Source organism: Sceloporus occidentalis, unplaced genomic scaffold (assembly GCF_023333645.1).
Source record: "Sceloporus occidentalis isolate IW3139 unplaced genomic scaffold, rSceOcc1.0.p SCAF_85, whole genome shotgun sequence".
Classification (NCBI taxonomy): Eukaryota; Metazoa; Chordata; class Lepidosauria; order Squamata; family Phrynosomatidae; genus Sceloporus; species Sceloporus occidentalis.
This window is the reverse complement of record NW_028317065.1, coordinates 3,692,550-3,712,742: the sequence shown is the minus strand read 5'-3', so window position 1 is coordinate 3,712,742 and position 20,193 is coordinate 3,692,550. Positions and strand designations below refer to the sequence as shown.

Sequence of the window (20,193 nt, the reverse complement as noted above, 5' to 3'; positions counted from 1 at the left end):
GACATTCCGGGCAGGGAAATCCTGTAGTTAAAATAATATGTTTATTAAAATTAATTCAAGCCAGATCTTGGGAGTATGTATTTTAATCTTGTAGAACAACATATACAAGTTGTTTTTAAAAACTGAACATCGCCCACCCTGAACAAGGTACGAGAAACTTAACCAGTGGTTTGAAGGGACACTCTAGCCATCATATACACTTTAATGCACATACATTTTCATGTAGTTTCCCTTGAAAATGCATTAAGGGATTCTACGAAAACCTCTTAAATGCATTTGCCCCTTGCCCTGTCCCCCAGATATTTGGCTTGCAAGTGATGTGTTTGACCAAACACATCTACTGCCACATGATATGCTCACCACCAGTCAGCTTCAGCTGGATTCTTTTTCTATAGTAATTGTTAAAGGTATTTTGTTACCGTTATAGAAACATGTGTCAGTAATGGACAGGGAAGAAATTTCTAAAGTAGCAGTATTTCCCATCAATTTTTTGGATTATTTTTCTTCTTTTCTTCTTTTAGGACACCTATCACCATCACTGGCGAGAGGGAAATTTCTCTTCAAGTGCGCGGTGTGAGGTTTGCAAGAAAACATGTGGGTCTTCTGAAGTTCTCTCTGGAATCAGATGCGAATGGTGTGGTATTCAGGTATGAGTTTTCGCTCGTTCAGTCGCTACCACAGGGGCATAACTAGAAGCCTCAGGGCCCCGGTGCGAGAATCTGTTAAGGCCCCCCCACCCCCAACCCATCTACCCCCTTCTCAGGCTATCTAACCTCTCCTTCTCCCCCTTCTCATTATCTACCCTCTCCCTACCCCCCCTTCTCACTATCTACCCTCTCCCTACCCCCCCTTCTCAGGCTATCTACCCTCTCCATACCCCCCTTCTCACTATCTACCCTCTCCCTACCCCCCCTTCTCATTATCTACCCTCTCCCTACACCCCTTTGTAGGTCACTTACCGGCCTCTGTCTCGCAGCTCTGCCGCGGTGCGCACGGCTTCACTGCTGAGCGCCGGCATATGACGTCATATGCCGGCGCTCAGCGTGAAGCGCCGGCACCCGAGACAGACGCCTCACGCTCCCACCACTGCAGTCAGGGGAGGGCTGGCAGCCTAAGGCCTGGGGGGCAAGTCTAGTCAAGTGGCCCGTTGCGCCACCGAATCAGCACACCATCCATGCCCCTCTTTTCCTGATTTTCTAACGCATATTGATGTAATGTGATGGGGCTTGGAGTAAAAAAAAATATGTTTAATACAATAACAAACAGCTAATCTTTGTAAAAAAAATAAAATTTAAATATGGAAAAATTGGACCCTAGGCATTTCCTTGGGCCCCTGCCTGTAATCATCCCTAGAGTCCCTTTGTCCCTCATTCACTAAGCCACACCTCTGTTTTACTTACTCCCTGTAGTTCAGGTATAGATCAAATAAACAACACATGCATGTATAGATCAACTGAATAAGAAATACAAACCCTGTATTTGCAGGTATACATAAATAATGTATGGAAACATAGCACAGCAGATACAGATCAACAGAATAACACACAAACCCAGCATTGCAGGTACAGATCAACTGGAAATCACATAACAACTAAGCATTAAAGGTATAGATAAAACCCCCTAAATTACAGGCATAGATCACAGGATGCACACCCCCAAAGCCAGCCCTGGTGTTCACACTGCCCACATAGAACCTGACCAGCACCAAGATAACATTAACAAATTACAGTCCAGAGTGAGACAACTTTGTTCCCAAACAGCCCAGCGTGAGCCAATTTTGTCCCCAATCAGCCCACCCTGACACCAGTACAAGCTCTGCAACACCGACACCCAAACACACAGACCAGGACAGGCTCTGCCACACCGACACCCAGACACACACACCAGGACAGGCTCTGCCACACAGACAGTCAAACACACACACCAGAACAGGCCCTGTCACACAGACAGCCAAACACACAGACATCAGGACAGGCTCTGCCACATCAACACCCAAACACACACCAGGACAGGCTCTGCCACACAGACAGTCAAACACACACACCAGAACAGGCCCTGTCACACAGACAGCCAAACACACAGACACCAGGACAGGCTCTGCCACATCAACACCCAAACACACACCAGGACAGGCTCTGCCACACCAACACCCAAACACACACATATATATATATATATATATATATATATATATATATATATATACACACACACACACACACACCAGGACAGGCTCTGCCACACAGACAGCCAAACACACAGACACCAGGACAGGCTCTGCCACACTGACATCCAAACACACACACAAACCAGGACAGGCTCTGCCACAGCTACACCCAAACACACACACCAGGACAGGCTCTGCAACACTGACACCCACATCCAAAATGCTTTCCACACTGGATTGCTGTTTGTTTGTTTTCCCCCCTTGTGTATTGATGCCCCAGCCACCCCCCCTTTGGTTTTAATGTATTTCCCCCCCACACCCTTGTGTATTGCCCCATGTGGATTTGTGCCCCCAGCCTGCCCCCTTTGTACATTATACCCCTTGTGTATTGCCCCACGTGGATCTGTGCCCCCAGCCAGCCCCCTTTGTACATTATGCCCCAACACCCCTGTGTATTAATTTATGTGATGTCCCCAGCCAGCCCCCCTCCCTTGTGTATTGATGCCTCCCTTTGCATTGTTAATGTCAATAATGTATATTGAACCCAGCCACCCACCTTTGTGTATTGATTTATGTGGTGCCCCAACCACCCTGTTATGTACTTATACCCCCTAGCCACCCCCATTTTGCATTTAATTGTTGTCCCAATGCAGCCCCCCCTTTTAATATGGCTCCCCTTCTGCCTATTACCCCAACTCCGGAGTCACACGGAACAGGACACTGTGCAGGCACGCTGGCCGCTTAATGATTTTAAAGCGGCTTTTAAAGCTTTTAAATGATTTTAAAGCGGCCAGCGTGCAGTCGGGGCAGCGCTGAGGCAAGCGGCAGCGAGCAGAGGAGACAGAATGGCCCTGGAGTTCTGTCAGTCAGGAGGCCCAAGGGGTGCCAAGAGGTCGTTTTCAGCAACCGCTCGGCACCCCTTGGGCCCCCCTGACTGGCAGAACTCCAGGGCCCGGTCGCAGTCGCGACCCCTGCGACCCCGGTAGTTCCGCCACTGCGCTACCATTAAATATGGTTAGTCACATGCATTAATTTATGTAAAGCAACGTCAAACAAAATGAAACTGTAGACAGCTTTTAACATATTTCCATAGCCTTTCTTTTGTGCTTTGAACAGATTATTTACCAGCATGTTGCTGGGCTTCTGAGATAATTTATGGTTCAAGATTACTTGTGTCAAAATCTATGTGTTGTGTCCTGTGTACCTTAAATATTCCTAATTTAATAAATCACATGTAGGATTGAATTGGTTGGAAATATGTTCAAACACTCCATAGCAAAATCTCCATAGTGGGATATTAACGTGTGTAGAAAGCTTCTAGTGGGACTAAGACTTGAAATAAATAATAGTTGCATTATCAGGAAGTAATATATATATATATATATTTATTTTTTTCTTCAATTACTGTTAGGGTTTTTATGGATGAATGGAGAGCAATAGGCCTCTTATTTCCAATCTGGCTAATCTTATTACTGACAGTAAAAAACTAAAAGTTATCATAGAGATGCCTAAAAACTATCATCATTCCAGTACCTTTAGATAAACAGAAAGTAACATAATCAGTTATTTAAGACAGAATAAAACATACTAAAGAGTACTGCCTCTAAGTTTTTAATTTCTCAAGGCAATTTGTGAACACCATTTATCTTTTTTTTTCTCTTTGGTAGGCACACACTGCATGCTTCAGTGTCCTGAACCATGATTGTACCTTTGGTCGTCTAAGGAATATGATGCTTCCACCACATTGCGTTCGTTTACACTCACGAAACTTCAGCAAAATGCATTGCTTTAGAATATCCGAGTCTCTCCAAACTGATCAAGGTAAGTATGCATATTGACCATTCTGAATCTGATTATTTATATTTCTCATTACATATTATTAGTTTTCATCTTTATCACTTGAACATACCACTGTTTTTTTCCTTTGTAGAAGACTGAAATGAATGAATTTTAAATTTACCTAACCTTCTATTTTACTTTTCTTGAAACTCAGTGAACACCATTGTTCAAGAAGATCTTTTAAAAGTTTTTTTTGTTCAATTGCTTTTCTTACCACCTCTGCACACATTGTATACAGGCCAGCTTATTGCTTCCTGGTGAACATTCACTCTCATCACATAGTTTTGAAGCTTGTTGTTGACATTACTGTAATATCTCAAAGTAGTTTAACAGTTGCTCAGTTTTATATATAAATACCACCTACAGAATTTCTCTATCTGCGTCTTTAGTTCTGGTTCCCCCACCGCTCGTATGTGAAATGGACAAACGTATTGAGACACACCTCTTAATTATTGAATTCAGGTGTTTCAATCAAACCTATTTACAAACATTTGTGAAAAAAATAGATCGTTCTGAAGAGGTCAGTGGATTTAAGCGTGGTACTGTGATAGGATGCCTTCTTTGCAATAAGTCAGTTTGTAAAATGTCATCCTAGCTAGATATTCCACGGTCAAATGTAAGTGGTATTATTGGAAGCATTTAGGAATAGCAGCATCTCAAAGCAGAAGGCCACGTAAATTCATAGAGCGGGGTCACAGAGTGCTGAGGTGCATGGTGTGTAAAAGTCTCTAACGCTTTGCCGATTCCATAGCTGAAGAGTTAAAAACTTCCACTGGCATTAATATCAGCACAAAAACTGTTCATCCGGAGCTTCATGGAATGGGTTTCCATGGCTGAGGAGCTGTATACAAGCCTCAGTACCATGCCAAGCATCGAATTGAGTGGTGTAAAGCACACCGCCACTGGACTCTGGAGCAGTGGAAATGTGTTCTGTGGAGTGATGAATCACACTTCTCTGTTTGGCAGTCTGATGGGTGAGCCTGGGTTTGACGGATGCCAGGAGAACATTACTTGCCTGACTGCACTGTGCCAACTGGATAGTTTGGTGGAGGAGGGACAATGCCCCCCACCCCATCTAACGCCTTTAGGATGAACTAGAACGGAGATTGTGAGCCAGGCCTTTTCATCCAACATAAGTGCCTGACCTCACAAATGCTCTGCTGGAAGAATGGGCAAAAATTTCCACAGAAACACTCCGAAATCTTGTGGAAAACCTTTCTAGAAGAGTAAAAGCTGTTATAGCTGCAAAGGGGGGGACCAACTACATAGTAACCCCTTGATGACAATTGCCGGTCCGGGCACGTCACGGGAAAAACAAGTCGTTTACGACAAATGACGTGCCAGGACCGTCATTTGTTAAAACAGGTGAAAAAAATCGATCTGTGAAGACTGGTGGTAGATATGGTGCATGGAAAGAGTTGAAATACTAGCATTTGAAATACCCTGGGGTGTCTAGTTTTCAAAAATTGATGGCTTTATTGGGCATACTGAAATGGCCCGGCTCAAAGATGTACCAAATAGGGCATGGGCAGTTGATCGCCAAACGCCAAAGTTCAACTTTGAAAATGCGCATGTCCCAAATGTAGGTGGAACAGCACCTTTAAAAGAACTTAGAGCGTGTCTTGGTGCCAGCAAAAGATGGAAAACTTTGTACAATGGTAAACGCTGTCTATTACAATATATAAACAATGAATGTTTTCCCCAGACCAGTGGAATTGTTAGACGTTCATATGTTTACATATTTTTTGGCCCGATGTGTTCAGTTTTACACTTTTCAGAACTAAGTGGAAAAATATACGCCCTGTATTTGGCAAAGCCTGCCTTTGGTATAAAAAATACCCATAAGGAGTACACAGTGTCTTTTATGACACCACATGGCTCAATAAATACAGGCACAATTTCTAATCCCTCTAAAAAAAATTCCTGGCTCAGGTGTTTATAGCAACAAGTAATATGAGGACTTTTGTCTTGAAAGTTTCCCAATAAAAATGCGTCTTGAAATCACAGCTAATAGCTAAAAGGTCTTGTTACATTTCCAGAATATGCTAGCAGTTTTAGATATAACAGCATAGCATCAGCACAATGTCTTTAAGACAGGGCAGAAAAGCTAGATTCCTTGGGCTGGAGCTTTCCCACAGGGGGCAACAATAGCTGACCCACCACTGAGGCCAAAGGCATTGAGAGGCATGGAGAAGAAGACAAGGCATGCTAAAATTATGAGAGGGTTATTGAGATGGTGGTCTTTTGAGGTAGGGGTTCAACATATGATGCCTTACCCACAGTAATGTGTACTGGGAGAGTGTGGGTAGTCGTGATCACCCAGTATGCATTCAAAGACACCTTCATGACCTGTTGCTGCGTTAATCTCCAGTAACATTGCACTAGAATGCAACGCAGAAAAATAGTTTGCTAACAGTTGCCAGCTTATAATGGGAATGCCTATGGATGTGTGTGGGTACGTTCCACCCTAAACGGCAATACACTAATAGTCTGTGAAGTTTTCTAAAGCTGCTCAAGGACAGCAGAAGTCCATCACTATATAAAAAAAGATAGAAAATCTTGTTTTCTGTAGCACACTTCTCTCTCTCGCTGTGGTTTATAAAACTGGTGAAACTGCATTCCAGATAGAGACAGGAGAAAAGTCATAGCCAGCACTCTGTTGTCTCTCTCGCAGTAAGTGGGTGGTGGTACAGACACAACCAGACGTTACCCTCCAAACAATGCAATTTCCAAATCTCCACAGTCTTAAGCAATAGGCTGGGAGAAAATAATTTAGAGAACGCTGTGAGTGAACCAGTCAGCAGGGAGTCTATGCAGATAATTATATTTTTGTCTCAGAATCACATACATAACCTATTATCAAAATCATCTATCTGATGTTTAATCTGTGTAAGAAATATTGGCAGAATCATCACCTCTGATGATCGTATAATATTCAGGTCACAAATGCTGTTTGTAGTCCTTGTATTACAAAATTAGTCATGGTAGCAATCACCAATGCAGAAATGACCCATGTTTCTGACGTCTTTGAGGGTAACCTTTTTTTTTGTTTGTTTTTGTTTTTTTTACATCTTACAAAAATCTGATCTTTATCTTTCCAGATGATGATAATGAAATTGAGGGAGTAACACAGGGATCTGTGAAAGAAACACCCACATCCGCTGATTCAAGTAAGTCTCATAATACTATAAGGACTAAAGTAACACTCCAGCCTTCATATGCACCTTAATGTGTATGATAGCTAAGTGTTACATTACAAATGCATTTTTTGTGTTAAAATGAATACATGTATTAGTTAGAATCAGCTCTATACATTTGTAATGTTTCCTTGTCCCCAATTTTTGTCCCTTGCAAGAAATATAGGGCTTCTACAAAGTATGGTGCATCATGGATTTATTTTTGTACTGGTCCTTAAATACCAAAATAGATGACAAAATCTTTTTTTTTGCCCTTCTAACTTAAAGGACTCTGAGACTATAAAGGACTGCCCGGAGGCAAGAGTTTTTTTAATTTCTAGAGGCATGGTGAGCAAGGAATTCAGAGGATGTTAATTTTCCCATTCTTATGGGAGCGCTCAAAGCAGCAGCATTGATTTTTGAAGGTCATTTATGGCTAGCTAGCTTACTTCGAGCTGCTTATCTCCCTTAATTAACATTAGAGCCATAGTGTATCTTTATGAAACTCGTTGAAACTCGTAGGAAACAGCTGGTCATGACCAGGTCTTCAAAGCTTGGTCGATAAGCACATAAAAGAATCCTTCGATATTTGAATCAATGTATTTTTATTTATTTTTGGGTTATTAGGTTTTGTAATAGCTGGTGAATCAAGGGAAGTCTTTTGGTAATTTTTAATTTCAACTAATTGTATTATTTTAATGTTCTTCTTTAGCAAATACCATTATGAACATAGTCATATCACCTGGTATAGACAATCTAGCCATCAAGAGAATGCTTAATTGAAATGAACACTCAACTCCCCCTTTCCTAAATAATTGTTTTCATTAACTGATCAAGGTAGTGATGGAAGTTAAACTTCAATGATAGGCTGTATAGGATTTGAGAATAAGAGAATGCGAAACACATTTTGATTTGGGTTATCTCATTGGGTATGAAAACCGAAATCCAATCAGTGCTGAAACCAAAGAAGATGTTTTAATTTTCATCAGAAATTGCATCATGATTTGGGTAAAAAGAGAAAACCCCATGGTGGAGGTAGGGGTTGATATTTTTACTTACCGTATTTGTAGCTTTTGAGTTGCTGAAGTGAAATCTTTGTGTTGAAACAAAGTTTCATCTTTAAAGCTCTTTGGATGATATTTTCCATGAAACTTGCTCAAGTGGAAAACATGAATAGAGCAGATTAAAGAGTTTTTTGGGTTAGTTTGACAAATTATATATATATATATATATATATATTTACTGTATCAATTTGTTGAAGCTAAGCACTGTTTACTATAGTATCGTCATGCCTACGGCCTGGGTCTTCGAAACAGAGCCTGTAGTAGGACAGGATTTCCTACAGTTACAAAAATATAAGTTTCACTTAGAAAACACCGATGGCGGTTATTACTCTGCTGTGTTCCTATAAATGGACATAGAAAAGGGAAGGAAACTCTGTAATTTGGAAATTGTCATGCACAGGAAAGGCTGGTAACTACACGGTTTAGATCTTGTATTTTCTTCCTAGAACAATCCACCTCATTTGTGTGCCCGGAAATCCTTTTCAGCATAGTCAATGGCCCTACAAGAAAGATTTCTAATTATAACCACAAAAAAGTGACTTTCCAGAGTGGAACATTCAGCTTTCCATATCTTGAATTAATATGGAAGTACTTTCCGTATAGCAATATATCACTTTTAATTATTTATTTTATATGATTGTCAGCAGATTACATTTTAATTTATACCTTAGTACTATTTTAATATTTTCTTTTGTGAGGATATCTGACAATTCATTTTTGAACTTTAAAGTTATAATGGAAATAGTACATACTGTATTTTACTACCATGTCTGACCAATGATGTTTGTGTAACTACTTTTGGCAACTTAAAGCGGTTTGATTTATTTTTTATTTAAATGCATTTTAATGGAAAACATTTGGATATATTGTGTTCTTAAGAAGCTCTCTAGGATATATATTTTTTTTCTTTTTAGCTTATATAATTTAGCAATGCAGATACATAGCGTTAGACTCAAAAACTTTTTTCGCTATCTTCGGCTTCTCTTTCTATGCTAGCATCCAGCAACAAAAGGAAATTCAACTAAATGCTTAATAATTGTTTGGGGGTTTTTTGGAGAGAAAAAAAACCAGTAATGGCTTGTAAATTAGTGGTTTACTTTTACAAAGTGATCATTAAATATGTAGAGGCTTTAAGTAAAATCATTTCCACTGCTGTGCTAAATGTAGACTGTTGAAATTGCAGCCAGAAGGAGAACCTAAAGGTTGTTTGGTGGTACACCACCAAGTTGTAATCTTTGCGATTTGTGTATTCTTAGATTGGCAATTTAATGACCTGTGTTTGATTCATATAGATTATTATATAGCAGTACCGTAAAAACCCCAAGAATTAAAAAAAATTGGCTAAATAGTACACTGTGTGCTTGTTCTGTATGGGTTAAAACAGGCACCTGTATAGAACACCGCATACTGGATTAAAAAAAAAAGGTCACCCACCCTGCCCCATTTCCTTTCTAGGTCTTCACATGTTAGTAGAAGACAAGTTGCCACACAATCTGGAGAAGGCTGTTCTTCTCACGTTAACATTGTCCACAAAGTATTTGTTGCATAAATGATGTTTGCATTACTAAAGTTTTTAGGAAATGTTTTCAGTTTACAAGCTTCTCATGATTTTTGTTTCATAAAACTAGGCTACAATACAGAATTAAGTGTATATAGCCTTGCAGAATATAAAGTTAAGATGTGGTTACTTAGTACTGTCCTGTGTACCACAATTATATCAAGTTGGTTTTCTTAATATGGAATGTAAATGTAAAATGGAATGTAAATTTTGCACAGATATTTTAAGGGACATTCTATCTTGGCCCATAGACACACCAGCTCTTTATGAATCTAACATAATATTCCAATTTGCCAATTTCCATGGGGTTGGTGGTGCATACCATGTAATGTTTTATATTAAATGACAGGACTTTGTTTTTGCTGGGAATGCAGCTAGAACTGGAAATACACGTCAATACCATAGCAATATCCCTTCATATAGCAAACACTTTTGTTAGTATTTTTAGCACTGTATATTTAATGTTAATGAAATAGATTTGTCTTTCAGGCAAACAAAGTTTAAAGATTTACGATGGCCTCGATGCAGTCAAACGTAACCAGCCTAGAACAATCTCTGTCCCAAGGATTACAAAGAGTGATGAAGTTGTGGTAAGCTGGTTGCACATATTTAAAAATATCTAAAGGGGTAATTTGAATGCTTGGATTAATATTTTTTTTTTGGTCTTTTGTTCCAGGAGGCAGCCCTGAGGTCATACTACATTCCTGACAACCCACAGGACTATGAACTTCAGATGTTGAGTCAGCAATCGCTAGTCTGTGATGACATCATTAACAGAAATGGTGCGACAGAGGAGAGCAAAGGCAGTTCTGTGTTCAGAGAAGCGGAAGCGTGGATCATCAAGGCAAAGCCAAAGGACCGCGAAGTCATTAAAGTTTATCCTGGATGGATGAAGTAGGCTATTATACTTTCACACTACACACAGCCAAAAGCTGAGGATCCAGCTGCTGCAGAACTACAGTTCTACTGACCCTTGGTTGATATTTCCATTGACATAGACCAGCCAAGGATCATGGGGTTTGAAGCCTAATGGCAGCTGGAGACCTACCTGCCTCCGATGGAGGCTTTAACACTATAGGAAAACATACATATAACAGACACATAACAACAGAACATCTGTTCAGTGTAAATTATGCTTACAGGAGTTTTTTTCTATATATATATATTTCACTGTTTCAAACATAAATACATGGATGCCTGTAGTAAGCTGAACATTTTGACATTAAAGCACATGCATGAAAACAGGAAGCTGTTTCTGCATTGATCTCATATGCTGAAGCCTTCCTTAAAGAGGATGTGGTGAGTGAAGATGAGTATTTTTGTGGCTTTTGCAGGAACACATATAAATATATAATTTTAAAGCTTCATTAAGATTATAATGTGAAGGTACAACATAAAATACTCAATACATTTGTTAGCAGTTTAAGAGAGAGGTTTTTCATTTCTGTGCCCCATTTGTAAATGCAGCATATGAAAATTAACCATTACAGTGGAGAATAATTGAAAATGACAAAACAATCCAAGGACATTCCCACTTTTCTCCAAATCTATATATGGTCTGCTAGCACAATGAATACGTAGTCTTCTACGCTGTGCATTCCTAGTTTTAGGTGGAAGTGTTTTTCTGAAATTTTGTTTACCAGATATTGATCTTTTTTTATTTTCTTTCACAACAAGGCAATAGAAAACTATCCCCTACTATCCCCTTTCTACTCATTTTCAATGCAGTGTTTACTATAGTAAGGGTGCTTAGAGATCAGAGTTTGTGATTTGCATTTATTCCTCAAATGCCTCCAACAAGCCAAATTTTGACTTTGTGCAAGCAGACGTAAAATAACATCCTACTCTGTTTGCAGCCCTTCAGATCCTAAGGTTTGGGTTACTATAGGCTTAGTTGTTGTGTGAATGACTCAATAGACAGATACTGTAGATCCATAAAAAAATGGTTATGGGAGCCACTTTATTTGTCTCTAACATTTGAGGATTTATGGTAAACTATGTATGGAGGTTTTGTGGAGTGCTTGTTTTAACCTGAATGTTTTATGTCTGTGAAATACAAATATTTAGTGTGTCCTTTAGAAAGATAGATTATATTCTGCTTAATTTTTTCATAGTCCTAGTAAGTGTTATGGGACCTATAAATGAACTCAGAGGCTTTGGTTACAAAAACATAATTTTATATATAATACATCACAACATTGCTCAGATTTAACCCAACTAACAAGAACTAGATATCTTTCTAGCAGTAACTGGCTCCCCTTTGTATTCTATTTAACAAGTCCACTGTTCTCACCGTCTTTGTCTGTCCACACATTACTCAGTGCTTTCATTATGTCAAAAATGAACAAGTACAGCATTCTTCTAACCATCTGAACCAACTTCACAATCAGATCAATCCTATTTTAGCTTCCAGCAGTCTGCATAGTGAATTTTGTGCTTTTAACACTAGAGACCTCAAGAATGACACCCCCTCGCATTTATTCTCTGTCTGTATATCTATGCGCTTCTTATGTCCTCTGTAATCTGTATTTGAACATCATCTCTCCTAACGAGTTAGAGTCTCTTCTCATAAGCAATTTAGGTTTTACCTCCTGCTCTCTGTCTAGGAAATTCTCGGTCTTCCTTCATTTTCCAACCACTCCCTTCCCAAACACAAATTGAAAATGTTTCCTATGTGAGGAGGTCTGTGGGTAATTTCATTTTCGACTCATAAACATCTTGAAGTTCAATTACCTTCATGAAGATCAAATAAGGTGTTGTGATCTGTATTTCAGAGTTGGTGTAGCATATATTTCTATACCAGTTACCAAGGAAAACACCGTTCTTGATGTCATTCAGGAAGTTCTACTGCAGCTTGGTCAGCAGGTAATTCCCATTTTTATTTAATTTTCCCTTGCTCTCCCTGCTGCCCTCTAATTTATCTTATATAAATACCCTTGTTTTTGTTAGAAGGACTTTCTGGAGAACTTCAGACTGGTGGAAGTTTTTATGGGTAGCAAGCAAGGTAAGGCTTTAATTCAACTAAAAGGAAACAAAACAATTGCAGGTTTTGCAGGTACAAAATTCTTAAAATCTATTTGGTGATCCCAATTTCCTGAGAGCTCCTTTGTGTTTCTCTTTTGATTTTGCCATTGGGGAGATGAACATGAAATGAGCTCCTCTTTGGCATATTTCTGTAACAAGGATTAAGGATACACACAATAAAATAATAACGTGTAGCCACTTCTATACAGCAGTTGGTTGTCCAACTTGGGTGTCCAAATAGTCCTACTAGTATGTGAAAGATTCTATAGGACACCATTGTACCAGCCATTTGCACAGTGTACCCGAACATATGTCGGCAGAACACATCTCCTGGTGATGGGGAAAAGGGCAAATGTATATGAGAAGATTGTGCCGAATGCCCCCATATATTTGCAAGGGGGACACCATGAAAATTTAAAGGGACCATGCAGTTAACACATTCATTAAAGTACATTTGATGGCTGGGGTGTCACAATGAATTAAATGGATTGTGTTAAAACCACACATACTAGCTGTTTTTGGCTTAGATTTGTGGAAATATTTGGTGTTTTTCAAACATCTTGATCTGAGTCCTTTGCCACCCCTGGCCTAGTGTGTGACCTTCTCTGCTTTAACCGACTCACATTGTCCTTTTGTCTGCTTGTTTCCCTATGTTGTAAGTTCCTGGTGCTCTACATTTAGGTTTCGTTATGCTTATTTTTATACATGAGAAGTCCCAGGAGTGTTGTTGCTCCAAGGTAATGAGGATAATTAAAATAAATAAGAAAACTTTTTTTTTTTTTTTTTTGCACTTTCATAGTACAGAGAAGAATCCTTCAGGTAGAGGAAATAATTCTTGATGTTCTTAAAGATATAAGAAAGGTCAGTAGACATTTTGGTTTCAATGTTTTGTTTTTTTTGTCTAATCATTCATAAATATATTTTTAATGATTATTAAGGTTGTAAGGTTTTCTTTTTTTTTCTCATCCTTTAGACTTCAGTACGTCAGATGAACCAGACAAGATTTTATATTGAAGAAAAACAAAAGCTTGACATTCAGATACATATTCTGATTGGAGGTTTACCACCTCTCATGTCTGCTGAAGAATATAAAAATATCTTAAAAGAAAATCTAGACATAAAAGGTAACTTAGTTGTCTTGCAGTGTTAATGGTGAAGTAAGATATATGTGTGCCAAAAAACACTTTTGTGTTCTTTTAGCTAAAACATATTTGTTTTATTTTTAAGTTTTTTTTATTTTAACTGTTGTTATACCGTGCTTATTTAATAGTGCCATATATAAAAGTGTATGCCGGGGTATAATAAATATAAATGAACAAATTTAAACAAATTGATATAGACGCAGTAGAGTTCCTGAATTTTGAGAGCGAAAGAAGTTGTGCATGCTGTGTGAGTACCATGTATTAGGAAAGCAGCCAAAATAGGTTTTGTATATTTGTTATATTGCTTATATTGACCTTTTGTGAGCAGGGCCAGACTGCAGATTGGCACTACGGTTAGCATAGTTTCTAATTTTTGTTCATTTTGTATTAAATCTTAGTATGTATACACAAAATGGACATAAATGGGAAAAAAACTTTTTCTGCCAATTTACTTAGGGTTTATAGAGTATACAAAGTATACACTTTTTTCATTTTTTTACACTTTTTTCTTTGTTTTGTTTTTACACTTTTCATTTTTTACATTTAAAGTATATAATTTTCCGTACGGTCCTACAATGAGGTTAAATGATTGTTCTAGACAGAAAAGGAAACAGGGGGTGAATGACTACTACTATACTTTCCTCCCTGGATTCAGGGGCAGATTCAGAGCCTGATGTCAGGAGGGGCGCTCACACTAACATACCCAGAGACACAGTCACACACACTAACATACCCAGACACACACACATAGTCATGCTCACAAACATACCTGGACTCATATCTCATTTACCCTGTGAAGCCTGAACCTGTCCTTAATGCAGTTTGCCTCCAATGTAAGCTGCCACATTACTACCGCAAGATCACGCAATTCACCTCCTTAAAATTAGGGGCAAACTGCTGTCCCTCTTGGTGGGGCAAAAATGCAATTGACACCCCCGATCCGCCAATGTCTGGATTCCCCCAAACTCCTTTTTTGATTATGTTTATTTGTGACTGGGTAACATTACACTATTGTTATTATTTAATTTTTTTAATAGAGCGTCAACAGATTTAATAGTACTATTACAAAGAGGGAGAATACTACATGAAGAATAACATAAAAAACATATTGATAGAGAAAGAGAAGAAGTTCCTTTTCTTGTTAGCTTAGTCCCTGATAAAACTACAGAAATTTTTGAGCTTATTCTTATTATTTTCTTGCAGAACATCTGGTTTCTGTGATTCCTACATATTCTCCTCAAGGTAAGTTTTTTGAGTAATCTCTTCAGTCTCTTAGCCTTCAGCAATTTGAAAAGCACCCTGTAGCAGTTTCTTTTCCGTTCTTGCTCTGTCATAATTTCTGTAACAAGCTCCCCGCTCACATCAACTAATTCGTCACCTTTAAGATCATTAGTATTGATATGTTAAAGTATAAGTTAATAAGGAGAGTTTAAGGAGAACTCCAGCTCTACTGTAATTTTAGGTACAGATTTCAGTTCATTTTGCATGACCTCCAGTACATTTTATTGCATGCAGATAGATGTTTGTATTCTTTAGTTATTAAAGTTAGAGTAATTCAGCTACCCCCTCTCACTGCTTCTACGAAAGCAGGGAAGCATACATCAATATGCTTCTTGCACATGCTCCGTATAACTCCAATTCTAGGTAGTGGAAGCTAAGTTTCCATTGATAAAAACGTGTATGCTCACTTGTATGCTATCTGCACACTGATGATTTATTAGCATACTTGCAATTGGCTGTCGTTAATGGCACTACTCTGGTTTTAGTAGAGGCTGCCAGGGAAGAAGCCGCCAGGGGACGAGTCTAATTTTTTAACTCTAGTAATTAAACAATAATGCTACAATTTGCAGCTCTAATCGTTTTATTAGTAATGAAATTGTTGTTGTTACATAAAACATGTATTGATAATTGACTTGTTATTAAACAATAGGAATGCAAGTACCACTGTTTGAATTATTGGTTCAATCCAAATGGTTCTATGCATGGTGGACCACTATTCTCAGTAGCAGGGGCTACAGAATAATTTGTTGATATAACAGCCACAACATTTTAGTTTTGTTTTAATGTAGAGAAAAACTACCCTAAACTTGCTTGTGCTCCTATATAATTTGTATAGTTAAGATAAATCCTGAACATCTATTGGAGTACAAGTCCCAGTTCGGTAGTTTGACAACTGTATTTAACTGTCACTTGCCCAGCAATTGGTAATGCCCCGTATTCTGGATTGTTCTGTTTTGTATCCTCAAATGACTTAGGTTGTCCTGAAAAAGGGGTCTTGTTGCTTATGAAAGTAGCTGTCCTCGGAGCCTTGGGATCTGGCTGCCAATATGCACTCGTTACCATCTGTTTAAAATGTCTGGTTCTCTTCCAGGTGCGGTTGTGCTGCAAATCTCCTGTTTTTCTGAAGCAGAAAGAATATTTATGCTTGTGAAAGACACCACTGTGAACAACAAGCCCCTTACCGGTGTAATTATTCCTCAGATTATGGTGAGTGCAGATTTCCTATGGCATCAGATTGGAGTATGATTAACCCAGTTAGTGCGGTGCATTGACACACCTTCATGTAACAGGTTACTGTGATTATTTGGTCTTTATGATTGTTTTTTTTTTAAATGTTATATAAAATGTGTATGTTAGTGATACTTAACTGTAATTGATAATGACAAATGAAAGAAGGCCTAAATGAGGAAAATTTCAAGAAGCATAAAGCATAATTGAAATATTCCCCGGGTTATGTGATGTTATATTTTCATGACCTTCCTGGGATTATGTGCAAAATTGTATTTCTAGATATTCTGAGGTAATTGTTACATTTTAGATTGTTGTCATGCTACATGCAAAACTGAAATAATTGAATTCAGAGTTTTCCCCCACTAGCGTTGTTATCTAAATTTCAGGCTGTTGCCTTTTGCATATTGTGCGTATTAGATAATGTCACCTTTAGATAAAACAGTAATATCTAGTGGTTTTTATATCCTTGAGATATGTATTGACGTGCCCTAAGCATGACGTGACTCTGTTTTTGTATTTTTCTGGTTTTTTTCCCCCTCGCATTAACTTGTCTCCTTAATGAACACATGTCTGAGGGGCACTTATTGTCCCACCTGTCTTCATCTGAGGAGATCCTGTGCACATTAGACTTTGGGGGGCAAGAAGGTCTAGCCCTCATTATGCTTTGGTCACGAAGGGAAGGGGCTGCATATCCTCACTTGAAGAGTGTGGCTCTAGAAGAGGAAAATTGGAAAACTGTTTTCCTCTATGACCTTTGACTTGGAGCACCATCTACTGCTTCACACGACTAGGGGAGCGCATGAGGTACATTTGGCTTTTAGGAGAGAGAGAAAAAACATGTTGGGCTTGATGCTGAGCAAAGATTGAGCAACTAATACTATCGTTTTTATTAAGAAGTACATTATGTTTTACATGGTAGACGAGGATGAAAGAAAAAAGAGACATGGACTTCAGATGCAATCTATGAATAGTGTAATTGATCCCAATTCCCAGTCCTCTATTACTGAGGCAAGTAATTTGAGACCTTTAAACATATTACCAAAAACGTTCATCCGCAAGATAAAAGGGCCTCCCTACCTGATTCCGTAAATAGCAATGGGATTGCTTACTCAATAAAACAAATTAATCATTTAAATGAAAACTATACCTTTTTATTCTTTACTTAAGATTTTTTGTTTTTGAAAGCCCTACAATTAACATGATTACAGAGATTAACTGGTTTAGCTGGAGTTAATAACTCTATGGTAACATTAACTGATGCACAATGCTCCCAACAATTTCATGTTGCTTATTTAAGTTGCAGCTGTGCATTACAAAGGCTAATTACACATTATAGAGATATTTATAAAGAAAGTTATAGTCAGTGTGTTTTCCAGAACACAAGTCTTAGTTTTTATAAATACCCATTAACGTCTGTGCCATTTTTTCCAGTGGAGTGGGTTAAATTAATATGTGGATATTATTTTGTGCCCCATATTCCAAACATTATTGACTTCAGCATGGTGCACATGTGCATGTATGCACTGGCATTGGGAGCCCATGATCATGGGTAGCTGAAGGGACTTTAGTTTCATTAAAGGCATAGCTATTATTAATTTAATTATTTTACATAATTGTTGAATTAAAAAAATATTTGGGGAATCACCATTGGCCAGAAAAGAAGGAAACACTTGTAAGAATGCAATTTCATCCATGTATATGTATGTATATATGTGTCACGGCGCTGGCTAGTCCGACCGACTACCTCCGCTGACTTGTGTTCCCTTAGCTTCTGACATACACTCTTTCCCCGGTTTCCCAGTCACTAGCCGAGACTCAGTGTAGGGTATAACCAAAAACTAAGACTGATTTATTTTTCACACACAGCACTGGATATATCCAGCAAAACACACATTAACATTAAACAAGATATTGGGATACAAACCGCCCCCTTAATCTGCCTCCCAGAGACCACAAGGGCAGTAAGGGATTAACAATACAATAGGGTCCCAACCTCCACTATCTATTACTGACCAAAATCAGTTCCAGGGATGACTGGGGTAGTAACATAGTAACATAGTTCATAAGGTTGAAAAAAGACCAAAGTCCATCAAGTTCAACCTATATACATATTGTGTCCCTACTGTGTTGATCCAAATGTCTGTAGTAATAGAACTGGGGGGGGGACAACATAATAATGCACCATGGGGTGGGGGGGTCTGATATTAAACTAAAACAATGGCGGTCACTCCCTGCTTGCAGATCCTGGCTGTCTGCAGGAGATAATCCCCTCAGCAAGTGATAGGATGATATACTGCTGGGGTAGCCACAGAAGTCTTTACAAAGTCAGGGCCCATAGTCAATAGGGAGGAGGCTGGCAGTCAGGCCTCTCCAGTGGCCCCTGTGATGGAGGGCTCCGTCACATAATGTATATGTCATCTTTATATGTAGTATAAACTATAGATGGTGATCTACGACCTTCTGACACAGGTCTCATTTGTAGATTTGCTTTGTAGATTTGCAGAGTTATGGATGATAAGGGTGCCTGGATAAACATGAAAGGGTTCTCTGTCATTCTTATTGCCTCTTTTTACCATTTCAGAACCTTTAATTGCTCAAGGATACATTTTCTTATTATAGACTTCTACAATTGTAGACTTTCTAATAATGCCTTTCTTGTAGTCAAAATAATGCTGATACAGTGCTTCACGGCCATCACAATGGTGTTTGTGATTTTTGTGTTTGTAATCTTGTGCTGGCGTGCATCACCATTCTGCCATCTTGTTGTTTGCCAATGTAATGTCAGTAATGACAGATACACTGTGTACCTAAGAGCATAACAATGTCACCATAAAATGCACAGCCTGTATAGTAATTTTTTTATGTATAGTTATAACTAACTAAATGTAGTTGTATTTAAAGTCCCCTGGGGAAAAATCTCCTTGAGTATACAATACAATGTATGTTAGCATTGGCAAAAACCTTGTTTCATCCAATTTTATTCCAATAAAATCCCTTTGTATGCAGCCCTTGAAGCTGCTACTGATGTAAATCGTGTGATATTTGCAGGAATCTTCTCAGATCAAACACTACACTGAACTGACTCTTTATGGTAACGCTAATGAAGTCCACCCCCCATAGACTTTCATTAGTCAGAGTGTTGCGGCTGGGTGATTATTACTTAGCCATTCTATAGTTTACCACAGGCAGTATAGGGATGTTTGTCTAGTAGATTGAGCTAAACTAGCAGAGCTAGAACACATACAAATGGCTAATCTTTGGCTGCCTGAAAACATTATATTCAATATTTAAATATTATTAATTAAATATTTAAAATATTTTTGAAATTTTTTTTTTGCATTTGATGCAAATAATAATAATAATAATGTTCAAGTTCCCATATAAATAAGGGATTCACCTGTAGTGGGAAACCCTGTATTAACCACACCCTGGCTAATTACTCTCTTTCTCTTTCTATTTAGCTTGTTGAATTTTTTGATTGTGATATAAATTCGATGAAATTGCATCCTACATTTTTTATGTTTTATAAGTAGGCATATACTACACTAAAAAATAACTTTTTTTTATTATTTTGTCTTAATTCAATTGTTTTTTTTTCTATGTTTACAGAACCAAGTTGGTAAGTTTTAACTGCATATGGTATATCTATGCAGTTAAAATAATAGTGTATCCCCTTAGCTGTGATGTGTACCGTAGAATTAGTACATTTAAC

The 20,193-nt window shown here is 38.3% G+C and overlaps 1 protein-coding gene across 1 annotated transcript in view; it reads left to right on the top strand.

Moving 5' to 3' along the window:
* Positions 1-20,193, top strand: part of LOC149285080 (diacylglycerol kinase theta-like) — an 85,141-nt gene that overhangs the window by 44,347 nt on the left and 20,601 nt on the right. Inside the window, exons 5-15 of the mRNA XM_089495864.1 lie at positions 522-647; positions 3,835-3,988; positions 7,108-7,176; positions 10,294-10,394; positions 10,481-10,698; positions 12,579-12,669; positions 12,754-12,808; positions 13,628-13,689; positions 13,802-13,952; positions 15,174-15,212; positions 16,342-16,457. Of these exons, the coding sequence (XP_089351990.1) occupies positions 522-647; positions 3,835-3,988; positions 7,108-7,176; positions 10,294-10,394; positions 10,481-10,698; positions 12,579-12,669; positions 12,754-12,808; positions 13,628-13,689; positions 13,802-13,952; positions 15,174-15,212; positions 16,342-16,457 (1,182 nt within the window). The remainder of the gene's footprint in view (positions 1-521; positions 648-3,834; positions 3,989-7,107; positions 7,177-10,293; positions 10,395-10,480; positions 10,699-12,578; positions 12,670-12,753; positions 12,809-13,627; positions 13,690-13,801; positions 13,953-15,173; positions 15,213-16,341; positions 16,458-20,193) is intronic.